The sequence below is a fragment of the Primulina huaijiensis genome, chromosome 14, assembly GCF_012295235.1.
Source record: "Primulina huaijiensis isolate GDHJ02 chromosome 14, ASM1229523v2, whole genome shotgun sequence".
Taxonomy (NCBI): domain Eukaryota; kingdom Viridiplantae; phylum Streptophyta; class Magnoliopsida; order Lamiales; family Gesneriaceae; genus Primulina; species Primulina huaijiensis.
The window spans coordinates 16,052,166-16,074,199 of NC_133319.1; the positions used below are offsets into that span (position 1 = coordinate 16,052,166).

At 36.8% G+C, this 22,034-nt stretch overlaps 1 protein-coding gene across 1 annotated transcript; it reads right to left on the bottom strand.

Moving 5' to 3' along the window:
* Window positions 1-718: 718 nt before the first annotated feature.
* LOC140957834 (uncharacterized) lies at window positions 719-8,855 on the bottom strand. The gene is made up of 2 exons (XM_073415229.1): window positions 7,676-8,855; window positions 719-1,038 (listed from the first exon to the last, which is right to left on the bottom strand). The coding sequence occupies exons 1-2, from the start codon at window positions 8,844-8,846 to the stop codon at window positions 1,010-1,012; spliced, it is 1,200 nt and encodes a 399-aa protein (XP_073271330.1). The 5' UTR covers window positions 8,847-8,855; the 3' UTR covers window positions 719-1,009.
* Between the last annotated feature and the right edge of the window lie 13,179 nt (window positions 8,856-22,034).

The following is a 22,034-nucleotide window of genomic DNA, read 5'->3' on the forward strand; positions in this document are numbered from 1 at the left end:
TAAGTTAAATAAAATTGTGGTAAATTTAATTTAAGCTTAAAAATTTATTTGGGATATTCTAGAGTCAATGGAATTAAGAAAAAAATCAAATTCGAGGGTTTTTACGTCTAGGGGTAAAACGGTAATTTTACACCTAGAAAATTGCAAAAGTCATGGCAGTGCTCGGAATGCTGTTTTATATGTTAAAATGATTGTTTTAAATGTTTATGGATTGTTATGATTTAATATGGACATTTAAAAGATATGTTGAATGCTTGGTTTTAAAGAAAAATGATATTAATATGCATGATTTTATAAAGTGATAGAAATATAAAATGTTGAAGGATGAGAAGGGATTGTGACTAATAAAAATATGATGATATGTTAATACGTAAAGCCAAAGCCCAGTTGACGAGTGAGAGTGTCGCTGATGTCCCCATCGCCCAGTACTGTGTGAAACGTCTGCTATTCGTTTTTTTTAAAAAAGTACCATATTTTTTTTTTCCAAACCTCACATAGCATTCGTTCGAACCATAAAATATTTTTGACATCATTTTAAAATAAATGAACCAACTATAATTTGAAAATCAAAAGAAATAGTTTAGCATAAAATTATCAAACATTTTACTAAACCTAAAAATAATATTTGAAAAGTATAACTTATACTGTAACTGAAACGTCTGCCCTTTTTATTGCTTTAAAAGTACTAGAAATTTTTTTATATATATATATTTCGGCCATCATAAATAACCCATAAAAATATTTTCATAAAATATTTTGCCCTCTTTAAAATAAATGTCAACCAAATAGCATTTAAAAATTCAAGTGAAATAGTCATAAAGTAAAAACGTCTACTGTTTTACAAAACCTAAAAAGCAATAGTTTGAAAAGTAAAGCCCATACTAAACCTCTCAAAAATCTCTCAAAAGCATAAATAAATAATCTTAAAAATCTTTAACTTAATCATAAAGCATAATGCGGAAAATGTAGCGCTGGTCCTCGGGTTGTGTGCACCTTCAGTCCAGTAGTATCACCCGTCAAGAACCCCTTCAGTACCACCTGCATCCATCACACCTAGTGAGTCTAAAGACTCAACACACCATAATCTTGATAACGAGTAATAAGTATAAAACCACATGCAGCAGTGAAAATACTTTTAAGTAAAAATAACTTTTCATGACATGCATATAAAATCTTGATCGTTTTCCTTATCATGACATAAAACGTATTAACTTGATCATAATCATTTTTCTTTTCCTTTTCCTTTGTTGAATTCAGATCGTTAATTGTGACTTTTTTTATCATGCTCATGAAGGTCGATGGATCCATCTATATAACCACAGTACTGGGCGGCGGGAACATCAGCGACACTCTCACCGGTCAACTGAGCCTTGGCTTATCATTATCGAATAGAAATACGATCGTCGGAGCTCCCTCTGGGGCCTTTTCCCATAAATGGGCTCCCTCTGGGGCCTTTTCCCTTCACGATATTCCCATTCTTCCGTTACCACAAAACCGTTACCACTTTTCCGTTACCACATATTCATAATGATGGAAATACGATCGTCGGGCTCCCACTAGGACCATAACCCTCACGACGTAACCAACATTAACGAATTAGTCCCAATAACTTCACATCCTTCAACCTTTTTCATTCGCATTACTTAGAAAAATCATGAATAACATTTACGTTTTTCCTTTTCGAAACCAAGCATGCAACATGCATTTTAAATGTCTTGTTAAATAATGAAAATCCCTTAGACATTTAAAAATCATAATTAAATCATGAGAAATTCATAAACATTTGAAAATACCATATTTAGCATGAAAATAGCATTTCGGGCACTGCCATGACCTTTACTAATTTCTCAGCGTAAAAAAACCGTTTTACCCCTGGACTCGACAATTTACGTTTTCGACTTTTTTCTTGATTTCATGACTCTAACATGTCCCAAATAATTATTTAAGCTTATATGAATTTTTTTGTAATTTTATTTGGCTTAAAACTTAGACTTTTTCAATTATCTTTTCTTAATTATTTTAACGGTGTTTTAATCCCGAAAATACCAAACTTTAATATAAAATTCCTAAATTCTAAATTTAGTCTTTTTATATTATTTTAGCCCTTATGGATTACGACTCGACCCCCGTGAGCCGTTTTCCAAATTTTCTTTATTTTAAAACTCAATTTGGCACCTAAACTTCAACCCCGAGCCATCTCCTAATTTTTGCGAGTTACCCCCGAGCCATGTCAAGCCAAAAGGTGCCCAACATGTTAAATTAGCCTACTGGACTTTAACTTCACCAAGAAACTAGCCCAAACCATCAAAACGAAAATCTCTTAGTTAACCCTATGCTGGCCGAGAGTTGTACACTACAAGGACTCTACTTTCTTATGGTGTCTAGACTCTAAGCCGCCGTCCAACCCTGGAACCAACCCATTAAGCACCTTCTTAGGACCCTATTGAGCCACTCCTACCCAGCCCGTGGCCCCCACATCGAGCCCCTGGACCCTGAAACTGTGCGAAGTCCGCAGCAGCTTGATGCCCCCCTCTCGGGTAGGAGTCCTAGTTGCGTAGGACTCCTCCCAAGCCTCCCAACTCGAACCCTAGCCTGGTTAACACTCACCCCTCGACTGAACCACGTGTCTGGCTAGCCCTGACCACCAGCCAAGACCCCGCCAGCCCTTGCACGTGAAAACCCGACCCTGGCAACCCCCATGACAGTTTTTTGCACCAGCATGCCTCTTTCGATTTGGCAGTGTTTAGGGAGTGGTTCTATGACTCTAACTCATGTAGAAACTTGGCTTGGTCATGACCTAATCATGGCAGCCCCTTTGAAGCACATAAAACATGAATTAGGAATCAAAAAACTTGTTTAAACATTCATGCAATACTCAAAAACGAATATACATCAAGGTGTCACTTGTTTTTCATATTTTTCATGCATACAATAATTCAAACAAATATTATGACATGATGGATGAGAAAAGGGATATTAAGGTGTGCCTTTGCGTAATTTACGCTTGAATATCCTTTGACGACGAAGAACGGGACGCAAACGTTGGCTTGATTCTTCTTTGCTACCTTTGAATATCCTTCCTAAAGCTATGGTGTGTGCAGCCGATATTTAGAGAGGGGTGGGGTTTTTTTTTCAGAATAGAAAACCTTGTGGCCGATTTTTGCTTCAATGGTAGACTAGGGTTTGTGATTTTTTTTTAACAAATTAAATACTAAGCCATAACATTAAGCCCATTAGTTAAATTAGGATTTAAATAAAATAATACCAAAGTTTTTCTTTAATTAAAAATGTGAATTTATTAGCCGGGTTGCTAAAAAGCTCGATTTTTTGTTGGAAAACCAACACCGATAAAATTTACGTCTCGGCGTATAAAATCACATCACAACCCTTAATTTCGAAAATACTAACAAGCATCGGCCATATTTTAAATAATGAAAAATAATCATTTAATAAAATCATTTTACATTTTCAGCCCTCGGTCCTCGTTCCTCGATCGTCACTTGAATATTCCTAAAAAAACCATTTTAATGCATGATGACCATAAAATCTTATTTAGAATATAATCAAATATGTCACTTAATTAATTAGCAACTAAACTCAATTAATTATTCTATTTTCATAATTTCCTAGATTCGCATGCCGTTCGATTACGTCGTCTTAATTTTGGACCTTACAATTCTTCCCCCCTTAAATGAAATTTCATCCTCGAAATTAGAACTTACCGAAAAGATCTGGATAGCGACTCTTCAAGTCTCTCTCGGTTTCCCAAGTAGCTTCCTCTTCCGAGTGATTCAGCCACTTGACCTTGACCATTGGAATGACTCTGTTCCGCAATCGCCTTTCCTGCCTTGCTAAGATTTGGACTGGTTTTTCTTCATATGTCATATTTGGAGTTAGTTGGAGAGGCTCATAATTAAGCACATGCGACGGATTTGACATGTACTTCCGCAGCATTGAAATGTGGAACACATTGTGAACTTCTGAAAGCGCTGGTGGCAAAGCCACTTTATATGCTAGTGTCCCGATCCTCTCCAAAATCTCGAACGGACCAATAAATCTTGGACTAAGCTTGCCTTTCTTGCCAAAGCGCATAACCCCTTTCATGGGTGCTATCTTCACAAACACATGATCGCCCACTGCAAACTCTAAGTCCCTTCGCCTTTTGTCCGCATAACTCTTCTGTCGGCTTTGTGCAGTCTTCATTCTATCACGAATTTTGACTACAAGCTCAGCTGTCTCCTCTATCACGTCTGGACCAATATCTCTTTTTTCCCCAACCTCGTCCCAATGAATAGGAGATCTACACTTTCTTCCATAGAGTGCCTCAAAAGGAGCCATCCCGATTGATAATTGGAAACTGTTATTGTAGGTGAACTCCACTAGAGGTAAATTCGGTTCCCAACTGCCTTGGAAATCGATAACACATGCTCGCAGTAGATCCTCCAAAATCTGTATAACTCTCTCTGACTGACCATCGGTTTGAGGATGGAATGCTGTACTGAATAATAACTTGGTCCCCAACGCTGCATGCAGACTCTTCCAAAAAGATGAAGTAAATCGCGGGTCTCTGTCAGAAACAATAGATACTGGAATCCCATGCAGACGAACTATCTCCCAAATATATAACTCTGCATACTGAACCATGGTGAATGTCGTCTTAATAGGTAGAAAATGCGCTGATTTCGTAAGACGATCAGCTATCACCCAAATGGCATTCAGTCCTTTAACAGTCTTAGGCAATCCCACAACAAAGTCCATGGTGATATTTTCCCATTTCCACTTGAGAATAGGGAGTGGCTTCAATTTTCCCGCTGGTCTCTGATGTTCTGCTTTGACTTGCTGACAAGTCAAACACTCGGATACGTATCTCAGAATGTCCCTCTTCATGCCTGGCCACCAATATAACAACTGCAAATCTCTATACATCTTGGTACTGCCCGGATGAATGGAATATGGTGTGTCATGGGCTTCCTTCATAATAAGATTTCTCAAGGAATCGTCACTAGGAACCCATAGACGGTCTCGATAACGGACTAAACCATCCACTTCTGAATATAAATTCCGGCCCTTGGCTTCATCTCTAGCTCTCCACTTTTGCAACTACTCATCAGTGGACTGTCCATCGTGGATTTTATCTCTCAATGTCGACTGGACTGTTAACGTGGCAAGATTAGGGGCCTCGCCCCTGGCATATACGGCAAGCTCAAACCGCTGCATCCCGGACTGCAACGGTCTTTGGAGTGATAACTGAGCGATAACTGCTGCCTTTCTACTCAATGCATCCGCCACTACATTAGCTTTTCCCGGATGGTAGCTAATTTCACAGTCATAGTCCTTTACCAATTCGAGCCATCTGCGCTGTCTCATATTCAACTCCTTTTGGGTGAAGAAGTATTTTAAGCTTTTATGATCGGTGAATATTTTGCACTTCTCCCCATAAAGGTAGTGTCTCCAAATTTTTAGCGCGAAAACTACTGCTGCAAGCTCAAGATCATGAGTAGGATAGTTCTTTTCATGAATTTTTAACTGTCTTGACGCATAGGCGATAACTCGGTCATTTTGCATAAGAACTACGCCTAAACCAAGCTTAGAAGCGTCGGTATAAAGAACATAATCCCTTTGCCCTGATAGCATAGACAGCACGGGCGCTGATATCAAGGCTTGCTTCAACTTGTCAAAACTGTCTTGGCACTCGGGTCCCCAAATAAACTTTGCATTTTTCTTTGTCAAGGCGGTCATGGGTACCACTATAGATGAGAATCCCTGAATGAACTTGCGATAATAGCCAGCTAGTCCCAAGAAACTGCGAATCTCGGTGACGCTTTTCGGTACTGGCCACTCTTTCACTGCTTCCATTTTACCTGGATCGACTTCTACTCCACTACTGGAAATGATGTGGCCTAAGAATGCCACTCTATCAAGCCAAAACTCGCACTTACTGAATTTTGCATATAGATTTCTGTCTTGCAGTACTTGCAGTGCGGTTCTCAGATGACGGCTATGCTCTTCTCTGCTCTTGGAGTAGATCAATATGTCATCAATGAAGACAATAATAAACTGATCCAGATACGGCTGAAATACGCGATTCATGAGATCCATGAAGATCGCTGGCGCATTGGTCAACCCGAATGGCATGACCATAAACTCATAGTGCCCATATCTCGTGCGAAACGCTGTCTTGTGAACATCAGACTCCTTGACTTTCAATTGATGGTATCCCGATCGCAGATCGATCTTAGAAAATATCGATGCTCCTTGCAACTGATCAAACAAATCTTCAATTCTTGGTAGTAGGTACTTATTTTTGATAGTAACCCTGTTAAGCTCCCGATAATCGATGCAAAGATGCATGCTACCATATTTCTTTTTCACAAATAATATCGGAGCGCCCCATGGAGAGTAACTAGGACGAATGAAACCCTTGTCTAGCAATTCTTGAATTTGATCTTTTAATTCTTTCATTTCGGCGGGTGCTAGACGGTAAGGTACTTTTGATATAGGAACAGTGCCCGGCATTAGATCAATAGAAAATTCCACTTCACGGTCGGGTGAAATGCCAGAAACGTCTTCGGGAAAGACGCAAGGAAATTCTCTCACAATTTCTACATCTTCCAACTTCTGACTGATAGACTCATGTGAAGTGGTGACACATGCTAGATAGGCTTGGCATCCACGCTTAATAAGCTTCCTCGCACATATACAAGAGATAATGTGCGGCATTTGCTTGTTTCTCGCAGCCTGGAAAACAAAATATTAGATACTAACCGCTGAAGAAAATCAATCGAAGCTCCATTCGCTGATAGCCAATCCATCCCAAGTATGATATCGAATTCGGGCATAGGAAGGATGATAAGATCTGCCCGGACAACATCTTTAAATAAACGAAGCTCCAGATTCTTGACAATCTTAGTCGTGAGCATTTGTTCACCGGAAGGAATAGTAACTTTGAAACCCAAACCCATATCTTGAGGAGAAATTTTCAATCTTTTTATGAAGGTTTCAGATATGAAGGAATGTGTAGCCCCTGAATCTAGCAATGCATAGGTAGCTACACCTAGAATGATGATCCTCCCTGCGGTGAAAGGTCTTTTAATTCATTTTGCGTTGAATCTTAAGGATTTACTATCATTAATTCCCAAAGTTATATGAAGGTTTCGTGTTGAACTTAAACATTTCTTGAAGAAATTGCACTTTAGTCCCTTAACTTTCGAAATTTGCAATTTTGACCCATAATTTTCGAATTATTGCACTTACGTCCATAACTTATTTTGAAATTCTGATTAAGTCCTTCATGTCTTGAGAATTACATTTTGATCCTTAAGAATTAATAAATTGCACTTAGGTCCTTTAATTTCGATTATTTGCATTTAAGACCCTTAAATTTTCGAAAATTCCAAATTGACCCCCCAAAATTTCGAAATTCCCTTTTTATGATTTTCGTTAATTTTGGCCCTAGAACTTTTTATTTGGAATCATAACATCCTTCACATAAAATAAGGCACAAAATTTCAAATCATTTCTCTAAGGTTTCTAAAATCAACACCTAAATCCAACTAGGTAGAACGTGCAACCTAATTTATTCTAGGTTGAAACTTGATCCCAAAACAATTCTAATAACCAATTTAACATTTCATGCATAAATAAGCAATATAAAAATGTTAAACGACTAGGTTACCCGTGATGAGCGTACTGTCTGCCTCTCCTTCAGCTTCCTTGGCGTTCATAACATAAGCTCGGGCCGTAGCAACTGCTTTCCTCTTTGGGAAATCAATAGCTCTGTGCCCAGCCTCCTTGCAGTAGAAGCATTTATAAGTTCCCAACTCGCATTTGCCAAGATGAAGACGGTTGCACTGTTTGCAAGGTTGCCTCTCAGCAGGCTTTGGTGCTCCTGGATTCTGTGACTTTGGTGGTGCTGGCTTATTGACTTGACCTTGGGGCTTTTGAGGCCCCTGAGGTCTAGGAGGACCCGTATATGGTTTCTTGTTAGGCTGATTATTATTCTGATATTGTTGCCTCTTGCGCTGTAGCTCAAAGTTAATGTCCCTCAAGGATTGCTCAGCCTGGTATGCAAATGTAACTGCAGTAGCATAGACCCTCGGACGCATAATCATGACCTTATCCCGAATGGTAGGTCGAAGGCCATCCATAAAGTGCCTCATCTTTTCTTCCGCATCCCTGGCAATAAGGGGCACAAAATGGCAACCCCCATCAAACTTCTTCACAAATTCAGCAACAGTGACATCTCCCCGACGAAGAGCCATAAACTCCCTCTTTATTCGGCTTCTAGCATCCGGAGTGAAATATTTCTCATAAAACTTCGTCTTGAACTGAGCCCAAGTGAGTATGGCAAGGTCAACACCGTGCTCGGCTCCTTCCCACCATAAAGAAGCGTCATCCCTAAACAGATAAGTGGTACATCTCACTCGGTCCGCGTCTCCCTTATCAAGGTAGCGAAGATGCACCTCAAGTGATCGAATCCAACCCTCCGCAGCAAAAAGATTGGTAGTGCCAGAAAATTCCTTCGGCGCTAGCCTCCGGAACTGATCATAAACGTCGCGTGGTGGCCTAGGTGGCTGCTCTTGATGCTGCTGCTGCATCTGCTGTAACTGCAGCTGCAACTGTTGCTGCTGTAGCTGCTGCTGCTGTAATTGTTGCTCAAAGAGACGAGCCATACCCTCCAATGCACGTGTAGCAGGATCCCCTGGAGGAGGGGGTGGTGGTGTTGGTGCATTTCTTGGACTGTTCCCACGGCGATTAACACTGTTCTCAGCTTGATTTTCATGAACGGGTGCACGTCTGGGAGGCATTATATCTGAACGTTTTCCAAATTCTAACGTAACCAACATGCATTTAAATTTAAGTTCTCTAATCATGTGACAAATCTTGACTTAATTAGCAATTTAAGCATGCATATCAAAATACTTGAAAAGCTAGTAAACATGTAGCATAATCATGATATTCATAACGACATGCAGGTAATATCATACTGTAACACACAAAGCAAGTAAAACTTACAACTTTGAGGCTTGACGACTGATCTTCTCGGCGCTGACGGTGGCACAACCCTTTACAGGAACCTGGCTCTGATACCAACTGAAACGTCTGCCCTTTTTATTGCTTTTAAAAGTACTAGAAATTTTTTTTTTCTTACTTAAATTTCGGCCAACATGCTTCACTTAAAAATATTTTTATAAAATATTTTGCCCTATTAAAATAAACCTCAACCAACTAGCATTTCAAAGATCAAAAGAAACAACTATAAATAAAATCGTATACTGTTTTACCAAACCTAAAAAGCAATAATTTGAAAAGTAAAGCCCATACTAAACCTCTCAAAAGCATAAGTAAATAGTCTTAAAATCTGTAACTTAAATCACAAAGCATAATGCGGAAAATGAAGCGCTGGTCCTCGGGTTGTGTGCACCTTCAGTCCAGTAGTATCACCCGTCAAGAACCCCTTCGGTACCACCTGCATCCATCACACCTATTGAGTCTAAAGACTCAACACACCATAATCTTGATAACGAATAATAAGTATAAAACCACATGCAACAGTGAAAATACTTTTAAGTAAAATTAACTTTTCATGACATGCATATAAAATCTTTATCGTTTTCCTTATCATGACATACAACGTATTAACTTGATCATAATCATTTTCCTTTTCCTTTTCCTTTTCCTTTGTTGAATTCAGATCGGTAATTGTGACTTTCTTGATCATGATCATGAAGTTCGATGGATCCATCTATATAACCACAGTACTGGGCGGCGGGGACATCAGCGACATTTTCACCGGTCAACTGAGCCTTGGCCTATCATTATCGAATAGAAATACGATCGTCGGGGCTCCCTCTAAAGCCTTTTCCCATAAATGGGCTCTCTCTGGGGCCTTTTCCCCTCACGATATTCCCATTCTTCTGTTACCACAAAACCGTTACCACTTTTCCGTTACCACATATTCGAAATGATGGAAACACGATCGTCGGGCTCCCACTGGGACCATAACCCTCACGACATAACCAACATTAACGAATTAGTCCCAATAACTTCACATCCTTCAACCTTTTTCATTCGCATTACTTAGAAAAATCATGAATAACATTTACGTTTTTCTTTTTCGAAACCAAGCATGCAACATGCATTTTAAATGTCTTCTTAAATCATGAAAATCCCTTAGACATTTAAAAATCATAATTAAATCATGAGAAATTCATAAACATTTAAAAATACCATATTTAGCATGAAAACAGCATTTCGGGCACTGCCATGACCTTTACTAATTTCCCTGCGTAAAAAGATTGTTTTACCCCTGGACTCGACAATTTACGTTTTCGACTTTTTTCTTTATTTCATGACTCTAACATGTCCCAAATAATTATTTAAGCTTATATGAATTTTTTTGTAATTTTATTTGGCTTAAAACTTAGACTTTTTCAATTATCTTTTCTTAATTATTTTAACGGTGTTTTAATCCCGAAAATACCAAACTTTAATATAAAATTCCTAAATTCTAAATTTAGTCTTTTTATATTATTTTAGCCCTTATGGATCACGACTCGACCCCCGTGAGCCGTTTTCCAAATTTTCTTTATTTTAAAACTCAATTTGGCACCTAAACTTCGACCTTGAGCCATCTCCTAATTTTTGCGAGTTACCCCCGAGCCATGTCCAGCCAAAAGGTGCCCAACATGTTAAATTAGCCTACTGGACTTTAACTTTACCAAGAAACTAGCCCAAACCATCAAAACAAAAATCTCTTATTTAACCCTATGCTGGCCGAGAGTTGTACACTACAAGGACTCTACTTTCTTATGGTGTCTAGACTCTAAGCCGCCGTCCAGCCCTGGAACCAACCCATTAAGCACCTTCTTAGGACCCTAGTGAGCCACTCCTACCCAGCCCGTGGCCCCCACATCGAGCCCCTGGACCCTGAAACTGTGCGAAGTCCGCAGCAGCTTGATGCTCCCCTCTCGGGTAGGAGTCCTAGTTGCGTAGGACTCCTCCCAAGCCTCTCAACTCGAACCCTAGCCTGGTTAACACTCACCCCTCGACTGAACCACGTGCCTGGCTAGCCCTGACCACCAGCCAAGACCCCGCCAGCCCTTGCACGTGAAAACCCGACCCTTGCAACCCCCATGACAGTTTTTTGCACCAGCATGCTTCTTTCGATTTGGCAGTGTTTAGGGAGTGGTTCTATGACTCTAACTCATGTAGAAACTTGGCTTGGTCATGACCTAATCATGGCAGCCCCTTTGAAGCACATAAAACATGAATTAGGAATCAAAAAACTTGTTTAAACATTCATGCAATACTCAAAAACGAAAATACATCAAGGTGTCACTTGTTTTTCATATTTTTCATGCATACAATAATTCAAACAAATATTATGACATGATGGATGAGAAAAGGGAGATTAAGGTGTGTCTTTGCGTAATTTACGCTCGAATATCCTTTGACGACGAAGAACGGGACGCAAACGTTGGCTCGATTCTTCTTTGCTACCTTCGAATATCCTTCCTAAAGCTATGGTGTGTGCAGCCAATATTTAGAGAGGGATGGGGTTTTTTTTTCAGAATAGAAAACCTTGTGGCCGATTTTTGCTACAATGGTAGACTAGGGTTTGTGATTTTTTTTTTAACAAATTAAATACTAATTTAATCCCTAAGTAGGCTTTAGGCCTATCAAGCCATAATATTAAGCCCATTAGTTAAATTAGGATTTAAATAAAATAATACCAAAGTTTTTCTTTAATTAAAAATGTGAATTTATTAGCCGGGTTGCTAAAAAGCTCGATTTTTTGTTGAAAAACCAACACCGATAAAATTTACGTCCCGGCGTATAAAATCACCTCACAACCCTTAATTTCGAAAATACTAACAAGCATCGGCCATATTTTAAATAATTAAAAATAATCATTTAATAAAATCATTTTACATTTTCAGCCCTCGGTCCCCGTTCCTCGATCGTCACTTGAATATTCCTAAAAATACCATTTTAATGCATGATGACCATAAAATCTTATTTAGAATATAATCAAATATGTCACATAATTAAATAGCAACTAAACTCAATTAATTATTCTATTTTCATAATTTCCTAGATTCGCATGCCGTTGGATTACGTCGTCTTAATTTTGGACCTTACAGTAACCTCTCAAAACCACTCATAAATAAATTGTCGTAAAAATATTCTTAGCATAGATCATAATCAAAACTAGTGCGGAAAACTAGTGTCGGTCCTCAGGTTATGTGCACCTTCAGTCTAGCAAAGTCAACCATCAAGACCTCCACTAACATTATTATCATAATCACCTGCATCAATCAGACCTAGTGACTCTAAAGACTCAACACACCATAATCTTGATAACAAGTAATACATATACAGATCACATGCACCGTAAAAATACTTGCACTTAAAATATCATTTTCATGAAGATGCATAAACTTTAAACATAACCATTTTCATAAACATTTTCATGATGCATAAACTTTAAATAAAAACATTTTCATAAGCATTTTCGTAAACTTTTCATATCCTCATAAAAATATCCATATGAACATGCAAAACTTAAACCTCAACATTTTTCGTTTACTCATTTCATAACATATATCCTTTCATCATGATCGAAATTTTTTTTTTTCTTTTTATTGAATTCAGATAGTTAATTGTGACTTTCCTCAATCCTCAAAAAGTCGATGAATCCATCTACATGTAACCACAGTACTGGGCGGCATGGAAATCAGCGACAATCTCTCGTCAACTGATCATTGGCCTATCCTCATCGAATGGAAATACGATCTTCAGGCTCCCTCTAGGACCTTCTCCCATAAATGGGCTCCCTTTGAGCCTTTTTCCTCACGATATCCCCATTCTTATCCTCATATCCTCGATAGTCACAATTACTTCACTTCTTTCAACGTTTTTCAATTTCATCACTTTATAAAAATCATGTATTTAATATCATTTTTCCTTTTAAAAACAAGCATGCAATATAACTTTTAACTTTATCGTAAAAATTCCATAAATAATCATATCATTCCATAAACATTTAAAATCATAATTTAACATGTAGAAATTCATAAACCTTTGAAATAATCATAATATTATAAAACCCAGCATTCAGAACACCGTCATGACGTTTACTAATTTCTAGGTGTAAAATGCCTGTTTTAGCCCTGAACGTAAAATTTCCCATTTCTGACATTTTCTTAATTTAATTGACTCTAACATTTCCCAAACAATTATTTAAGCCTACATGAATTTTCTCATTTTTTTATTTAGCTTAAATCGAGGACTTTTAAATTGATCTTTAAATAAGACGTATTACTGCGTTTTAATCACGAATTAAACCAAACCTTAGTATAAAATTCCCAAATTAAAAACTTAGACTTTTAATAATTATTTGAGCTTAAATATAATTTTCTATAATTTTATTCCGCAAAAAAATAAGCTTTTCGTTAAATTCATCGATTGGTTTTTAAACTTAGACGTACACCTTTAAAGCTTGGTTTAATTCGGGATTAAAACGCAGTAATATGCTATATTTAAAGAATAAATTAAAAGTTCTCGATTTAAGCTAAATAAAAACATTAGAAAATTCATGTAGGCTTAAATAATTATTTGGGACATGTTAGAGTCAATGGAATTAAGAAAATGTCAAAAACGTGAAATTTTACGTCGATGGATAAAACGGTAATTTTACGCCTAAAAATTAGTAAACGTCATGGCAATGTCCTGAATGCTATTTTATATGCTAATATGATTATTTCAAATGTTTATGAATTTTTATATGTTAAATTATAATTTTTAAATGTTCATGGATTTTATGGTTTAATTATGGACATTTAAAAGATATGTTGTATGCTTGGTTTAAAAGAAAACGATATTATATGCATGTTTTTATCAAGTGATGGAAATACGAAATGTTGAAGGACGTGAAGGGATTGTGACTAATACGATGATATATTGAAGATATTGTGAGGGTTATGGTCCAGTGGGAGCCCGACGATCGTGTTTCCATGGATACGGATACAGATACGAATACGGTAATAAGTTAATACGTTGGCCAAGGTCCAGTTAACCGGTGAGAGTGTTGCTGGTGTCCCCGCCGCCCAGTACTGTTGTTTTTTATAGATGGATCCATTGCCCAATACGAATACGAAGACGAGTCACAATCACGATCTGAATTCAACAAACACGAATATGAATATGAATATGAATATGAATATGAATATATTGATATAAATATGTATACGAACAAATATGAATATGTTTATGTTTAAATGAAAATGTTTATGTTTAAAGTTGATGCATCTTTATGAAAATGTTTACGAAAATATTTATGTTTACATTTGATGCATCTTCATGAAAATGTTATTTTAAGTACATGTATTTCCACTGTTGTATGTGTTCTGTATATGTAGTTGAAACGTCTGCCCTTTTGATTGCTTTAAAAGTACTAGAAATTTTTTTTTCCTAAATTTCGGCCATCACATGAAAATATTTTTATAAAATATTTGCCCTTTAAAATAAAACATCAACCAACTAGTATTTTAAAAATCAAGTGAAATAGTCATAAAAATGAAATCGTCAACTGTTTTACCAAACCTAGAAAAGCAATAATTTGAAAAGTATAGCTCATACTAAACATCTCAAAAATCCTTCAAAAGCATGAATAAATAGTCTAAAAATCTTTAACTGAAATCATGAATCATAAAACGTAATGCGGAAAAATAGAAAAGCTGGTCATCGGGTTGTGTGCACTGACAGTCCAGCAAAATCATCTGTCAAGCCCTCCCTCAAACTCACCTGCAACCATCACACCTAGTGAGTATAAAGACTCAACACACCATAACCTTTATAGCAAATAATACGTATAAAAGCACATGCAACAGTGAAAATACTTTTACGTAAAAATAACTTTTCATGATATACATAAATAAACCTTAACTTTCCCTTTTTCCTCAACATGACATAACATAAAACATTTTTCATGATCATAAACATTTTCCCTTTCTTTTTCCCTTTTTCCTTTGTTGAATTCAAATCGTTAATTGTGACTTTCCTCATCATGACATAAACCTCAAAAGTCGATGGATCCATCTACATGTAACCACAGTACTGGGCGGCGGGGACATCAGCGACACTCTCACCGGTCAACTGAGCCTTGGCCTATCCTTTTTCGAATAGAAATACGATCGTAGGGGTTCCCTCTAGGGCTTTTTCCCACAAATGGGTTCCCTCGGGGGCCTTTTCCCCTCACGATATTCACATTCTTACCGTTACCACAAAACAGTTACCACATATTCGTAATGATGGAAACACAATCGTCGAGCTCCCATTGGGACCATAACCCTCACGATATCTCCAACATTATCGAATTAGTCACAATTACTTCACTTCCTTTAATGTTTAACATTCTCATCACTTTATAAAATCATGCATAACATCACATTTTCCTTTTTGAAACCAAGCATGCTTCATGTATTTTAAATGTCTTCTTTAAATCATAAAAATTTCCTTAGACATTTAAAAATCATAATTTCATCATGAACATTTTATAAACATTTAAAATAATAATAATATCATAAAAACAGCATTTAGGGCACTGCCATGACCTCTACAAATTTTTTTTAGTTGTAAAAAGACCGTTTTACCCATAGACTCGACATTTTACGATTTTGACTTTTTTTCTTGATTTCTTGACTCTAACATGTCCCAAATAATTATTTAAGCTTACATGAATTTTTCCATAATTTTATTTAGCTTAACATTAGACTTTTTAATTTATCTTTAATTAATTGTTTTGACATTGTTTAAATCCCGAAAAAAATCCCAATCTTTAATATAAAATTCCTAAATTCAAAATTTAGTCTTTTTATATTATTTTAGCCCTTATGAACCATGACTCGACCCCCGTGAGCTGTTTTTCAATTTTAATTAGTTAAAAACCCTAACTTAACACCTAAACTTTGACCCCGAGCCAACTTTCGATTTTCACGAGTTACCCCCGAACCATGTCAACCCAAAACTTGACCAACATCCTAAATTAACCTACTGGACCCTTAGACAACTAAGAAACCCAAGCCACACTAAAAAACGAACCACCCCAAGTCACCCCTAAGCTGGCCGAGAACCCTTATGGACCTAGGACTCTTTGATTTGCTTCCCAACCCTTACCAACGAGCCCAGCCCTTGAACCAACCACCCGTGGACCCTCCTAAGACTCTAGTGCACCACCTTGACCCATCCCTTGAACCCCAGACCGAGCCCCAAGCCCCTCGAAGCCTCCAGCTTCCTGCGCATGTGCTGCGCGCCTTCTCGGATGGAGTCCTAGCACTCTTTCCCCAGCCCTTGGTTCGAGTCCTAGCATGGATAGGACTCCTTCCTCGACTCATACCCATCCCTGGCTAGCCCTGACCACAATCCAAGACCCTACCAGCCCTTTCACGTGAAAGCCGAACCCCTTTGCACCCCATGACAGAAAATGATTCTCGCTTGTTGCTTCTTTCCTTCGACTGTGATGTGGTTTAGACGTGTGTGTGTGACTCTAAAACAGGTGTAAACCACTCTTGATCCTACCTTATGTCATGGCAGCCCCTTAACCAAACAATATACAAGTTATTGGATTCAAAAATCATGTTTCCTCATGTATACATGCCATATACCGAAAATTCTGAAAAATATTTCATGTTCTTCATGCATACAATAATTCAAACAACAATATGATATGATGGATGAGAAAAGGAGATGTATGACGTGCCTTTGCGTTATATACGCACGAAAATCCGTTGACGACGAAGAACGGGACGCAACCCTTGAACTCCTTCGAAAAACCCTTCTCCAAAGTGTGTCGTGTGAGCCGTGAGCTTGAGAGTGTTTGGGAGAGAATTTTCAGAAATAAAAAGTGGGTGGCCATGAGAATGAATGGCTTGTTTAGGGTTTTAGGTGTTTTATATTTATTAAATACACTAATTAAATTACTAACTAGGCCTTATGCCTATCAAGCCTTTAAATTAAGCCCATTAGTTTTATTTAGGATTTAATAAAATATTAACAAAGTTTTTGTTTAAATAAATTTGTGAATTTATTAGTCGAGTTGCCAAAAAGCTCGTATTTTAGTTGAAAAACCAACACCAATAAAATTTACGTCCCGACGTATAAAATCACTTCAAAACCCCTATTTTTTCAAAAATATGAATATCCACCAACCATATTTTAAATAATTAAAAATTAATTATTTAATAAATACATTTTACATTTTCAGCCCTCGGTTCCCGTTCCTCGATCGTCACTTAAATATTCCTTAAAAATACTATTTTATGCATGATGACAATAATATCCCATTTAGCATATAAACAAGTATGTCACATAATCAATTAGCAATTAAAATCCATTAATTACTCATTTTTTATTTTTCCTAGATTTGCATGCAGTTGAATTACATCGTCTTAATTTTGGACCTTACAGTAGTACTTTTTATCAAGATTATGGTGTGTTGAGTCTTTAGACTAACTAGATGTGATTGAAGCAGGTGATTATGATAATGGAGGTCTGGATGGTTGACTTTGCTGGACTGAAGGTGCACATAAGCCGAGAATCGACACTATTTTTCCGCACTAATTATGATTTATGATTTTAAGTTATGTTAAGGATATTTTATGACTTTTATTTATGGTATGAGAGATTTTTGAGAGGTTATAGTATGGGCTATACTTTTCAAATAATGTTTTTAGGTTGGTAAAACGTTTGACGATTTTATTCTTTAAACTATTTCCTTTGGATTTTCAAATGGTAGTTAGTTGTTTTATTTTTAAAATGGTGTCAAAAATATTTTATGGTTCGGTCGAATGCTAAGCGAGGTTGAAAAAAAAATTTCTAGTACTTTTTAAGTAAACGAGTAGCAGACGTTTCAGTTGGTATCAGAGCAATGATTCTGTAAAGGGTTGTGCCACCATCAGCGCCGGGAATCTCAGTCGTCAAGCCTCAAACTTGTAAGCTTACATGCTTTATATGATTTTATGATGATACCTGCATAATTATATGAATCACATGTTCACGTCACATGTTTAATAGCTTTATGATAAGATACGATTTATATGCTTTAGAATTTTTATACGTGATACAATATGAAATAAGAAATTATTTGATTTCAATGCATGTTGGCTTTGTGATGGAATTGGAATATGTTGATTTTTGGGTTTTAGTATTGACGTTATACTGTTTGGGTCATAAGTTAATCGTGAATATTATGAATGCTTTTGGGACACGTATATTTTTCTAAGAAAATATTTATGATTTGGGGTTACTAGTTGAATTAATTTTTGGGAATTTCTCATAAATAATAATGATTCGAAGACTGCGATTATATTTCGAAGTAAGAAAATGTATAAATTGGGATTTTAAGTTTGATGAAAGGTAAGATTGGTTATAGGAATTGATTTTGGGTAAATAAGTTTAAATTATCGAAATTTATGTTATGAGAAACCCGTAGAAGGAAATTAAGAATGCCAATAACTTATGGGTTAATCGTATGATTTTCGAAATTAAGGATCAATTGGATAATTTTTGAGGAAATTAAGAATTTATTCTGCAATTTTTAAGGAATTTGGGAACTAGTTTAACAATAAGTGCGGATTGAATGAGTTAAATGATAAGAATTTTTAATGATTTAGACTTTTAAGAATATTTGGAACCTTGAGATATCTTGGTTATAATGTTATAAGGGATGTTAATCAAGGGTATTATAAGATGAATCGATACTATGCTTCAAAATCTAAGAATTTATAGGTGTGTTTGAGATTTTAAGATTGAAATTTGATAGGGTGATGAACATTTTGGGTATAAAATAAGGAAAGTAATATACGATAAGTATGGTCATCGATCTTTGAATATTGGAAATTGTAAGAAAAGTTGAAATTCGAGATTATAATATTAACAACACTAAGTCATTATGGGTCTTTTTAAGTTGCAATTCGAAAATAAAGATTTAGAAGGAAAATTTAATTGGGATCAATGAGACGTAAGGACATTCTAGAACTTAAGTTTTATCAGAGTAGCGCAGCGGAAGCATGGATTTTTGGGATACTAGAACTTAGTCTAAACTTTTGGTTATTAAGGATAAGCGGATTTCGAGAACGAAATTCAATTTAAGTGGGGAAGTGAAACGTCTGCCCTTTTTATTGCTTTAAAAGTACTATAAATTTTTTTTTTATTAAATTTCGGCCATCTCAAAATATTTTCATAAAATATTTTTTTCCCTTTTTTCATAAAACCTCAATCAACTAGCATTTAAAAATTTGAGTGCAATTGTCGTAAAATAAAATCATCGCATGTTTACCAAACCCAAAAAGCAATAAATTTGAAAAGGTAAAGCCCATACTAAACCTCTCAAAAATCTCTCAAAAGCATAAACAAATAATCTTAAAATCTTTAACTTAAATCATAAAGCATAATGCGGAAAATGTAGAGCAGGTCCTCGGGTTGTGTGCACCTTCAGTCCAGTAGTATCATCCGTCAAGAACCCCACCTGCATCCATCACACCTAGTGAGTCTATAGACTCAACACACCATAATCTTGATAACAAATAATAAGTATAAAACCACAAGCAACAGTGAAAATACTTTTAAGTAAAAATATCTTTTTCATGACATGCAAACATGAATTTCCCTTTTCCTTAACTTGACATGACATAAAACCTTTAACATGATCATGAGCATTATCTTTTTCCTTTGTTGAATTCAGATCGTTAATTGTGACTTTCCTGACATGACATGACATGAATTTCGATGGATCCATCTACATGAAACCTCAGTACTGGGCGGCGGGAGACCCCAGCAACACTCTCACCGGTCAACTGGGCCCTGACCTATCATGATCGAATAGAAATACGATCGTCGGGGTTCCCTCGGGGGCCTTTTCCCATACATGGGTTCCCTCTGGGGCCTTTTCCCCTCACGTCATTCCCATTCTTACCGTTACCACAAAACCGTTACCATAAATTCGCAATGATAGAAACACGATCGTCGGGCTCCCACTGGGACCATAACCCTCACGACGTAACCAACATTAACGAATTAGTCACAATAACTTCACGTCCTTCAACGTTTTTCATTCACATTACTTAGAAAAATCATGAATAATGTTTACGTTTTTTCTTTTCGAAACCAAGCATGCAACATGCATTTTAAATGTCTTCTTAAATCATGAAAATTCCTTAGACATTTAAAAAATCATAATTCAATCATGCGAAATCCATAAACATTTAAAAATATCATATTTAACATGAAAACAGCATTTCGGGCACTGCCATGACCTTTACTAATTTCCCGGGATAAAAAGACCGTTTTACTCCTGGACTCGACAATTTACGATTTCGACTTTTTTTCTTGATTTCATGACTCTAAAATGTCCCAAATAATTATTTAAGCTTATATTAATTTTTCCGTAATTTTATTTGGCTTAAAACTTAGACTTTTTCAGATATTTTTTCTTAATTATTTTAACGGTGTTTTAATCCCGAAAAATACCAAACTTTAATATAAAATTCCTAAATTCTAAATTTAGTCTTTTTATATTATTTTAGTCCTTATGGATCATGACTCGACCCACGTGAGCCGTTTTCCAAATTTTCTTTATTTTAAAACTCGTTTTGACACCTAAACATCGACCCCGAGCCATCTCTTAATTTTATCGAGTTACCCCCAAACCAAATCGAGCCAAAAGGTGCCCAACATGTTAAATTAGCCTACTGGACACTAAGTTTGTCAAGACAACACCCCAAAACCCAAAACAAAACCCTCCTTGGAGATACATAAGCTGGCCGAGACTCCACCTGTGCATGGACCCTAGAATTAGAGTGCTTAGTCACGCAGCTGCCCCTCTAGCCGTGAACCAAGCTGATGTTCACTTCCTAAAGACCCTAAGGACTAGACCTAACCCAGCCCAGACCCCCTGAACCGCGCGCCCACGCCTGCCCAAAGAGTCGAACCCTGCACGCGATTCTGTCATTCTCTCGGGTGGGAGTCCTCATGTTTCAGGACTCCTCCCAGCCTTCACTATCGAGTCCTAGCATGGCTAGGGCCCTACCCTAGACTCAACCAAGCCCCTGGCCGATACCCTGGCTCAAGCCAAAGCCCAGCCGGCCCTTGGAACAAGAAACCCGATCCCACTAAGAAATTGACAGCAACTTCATGTTCGGTGGTTTGGATGCGGTTTCTGTGTGTATGGTGTGCAAGCGTGACTCTTCAACATGCATAAGCATCATTAGTTCGATTCATGCATAACAATTTTTTTTTGCATCAAAACAATCATAAAAATCGAACCTCACATAAACTGCCATTCGAAAATCAGAACAAGACTCGCATGATGTTTATGCATACAAATATTCAAAGTATAATATGATATGATAGATGAGCAGAGGAGATTAGGGTGTGCCTTTGCGTAATTTACGCTCGAATATACGTTGACGACGAAGAACGGAGGAACCCTTTGGCTTGCTCTTGCTAATACCTTCGAAAATCACTTTTGAAATTTGTGTGCAAGTGTGCCGTGAGGTTGTGCAGAGAATTTTCAGAAATAAAAGTGTGTGGTGGCGTGAAAGTGAGGTAGGGTTTTAGGTGATTGATAATATTAAATAGCTAATTAATTACTAATAAGGCTTTAGGCCTATTAAGCCTCTAAATTAGGCCTATTAGTTTTAATTAGAATTTAATAAAATATCAACAAGGTTTTTGTTTAAATAAATTTATGAATTTATTAGCCGGGTTGTCAAAAAGTTCGCATTTTAGTTGAAAAACCAACACCGATAAAATTTACGTCCCGGCGTATAAAATCACCTCAAAACCCCATATTTTCAAAAATTACTTAAAAGCATCGACCGCATTTTAAATAATTAAAAATAATTATTTACTAAAAATCCTTTTACATTTTTAGCCCTCGTTCCCCGTTCCTCGATCGTCACTTGAATATTCCTAAAAATACCCTTTTATGCATGATGACAATAACAATATAATTTAGCATATAAACAAGTATG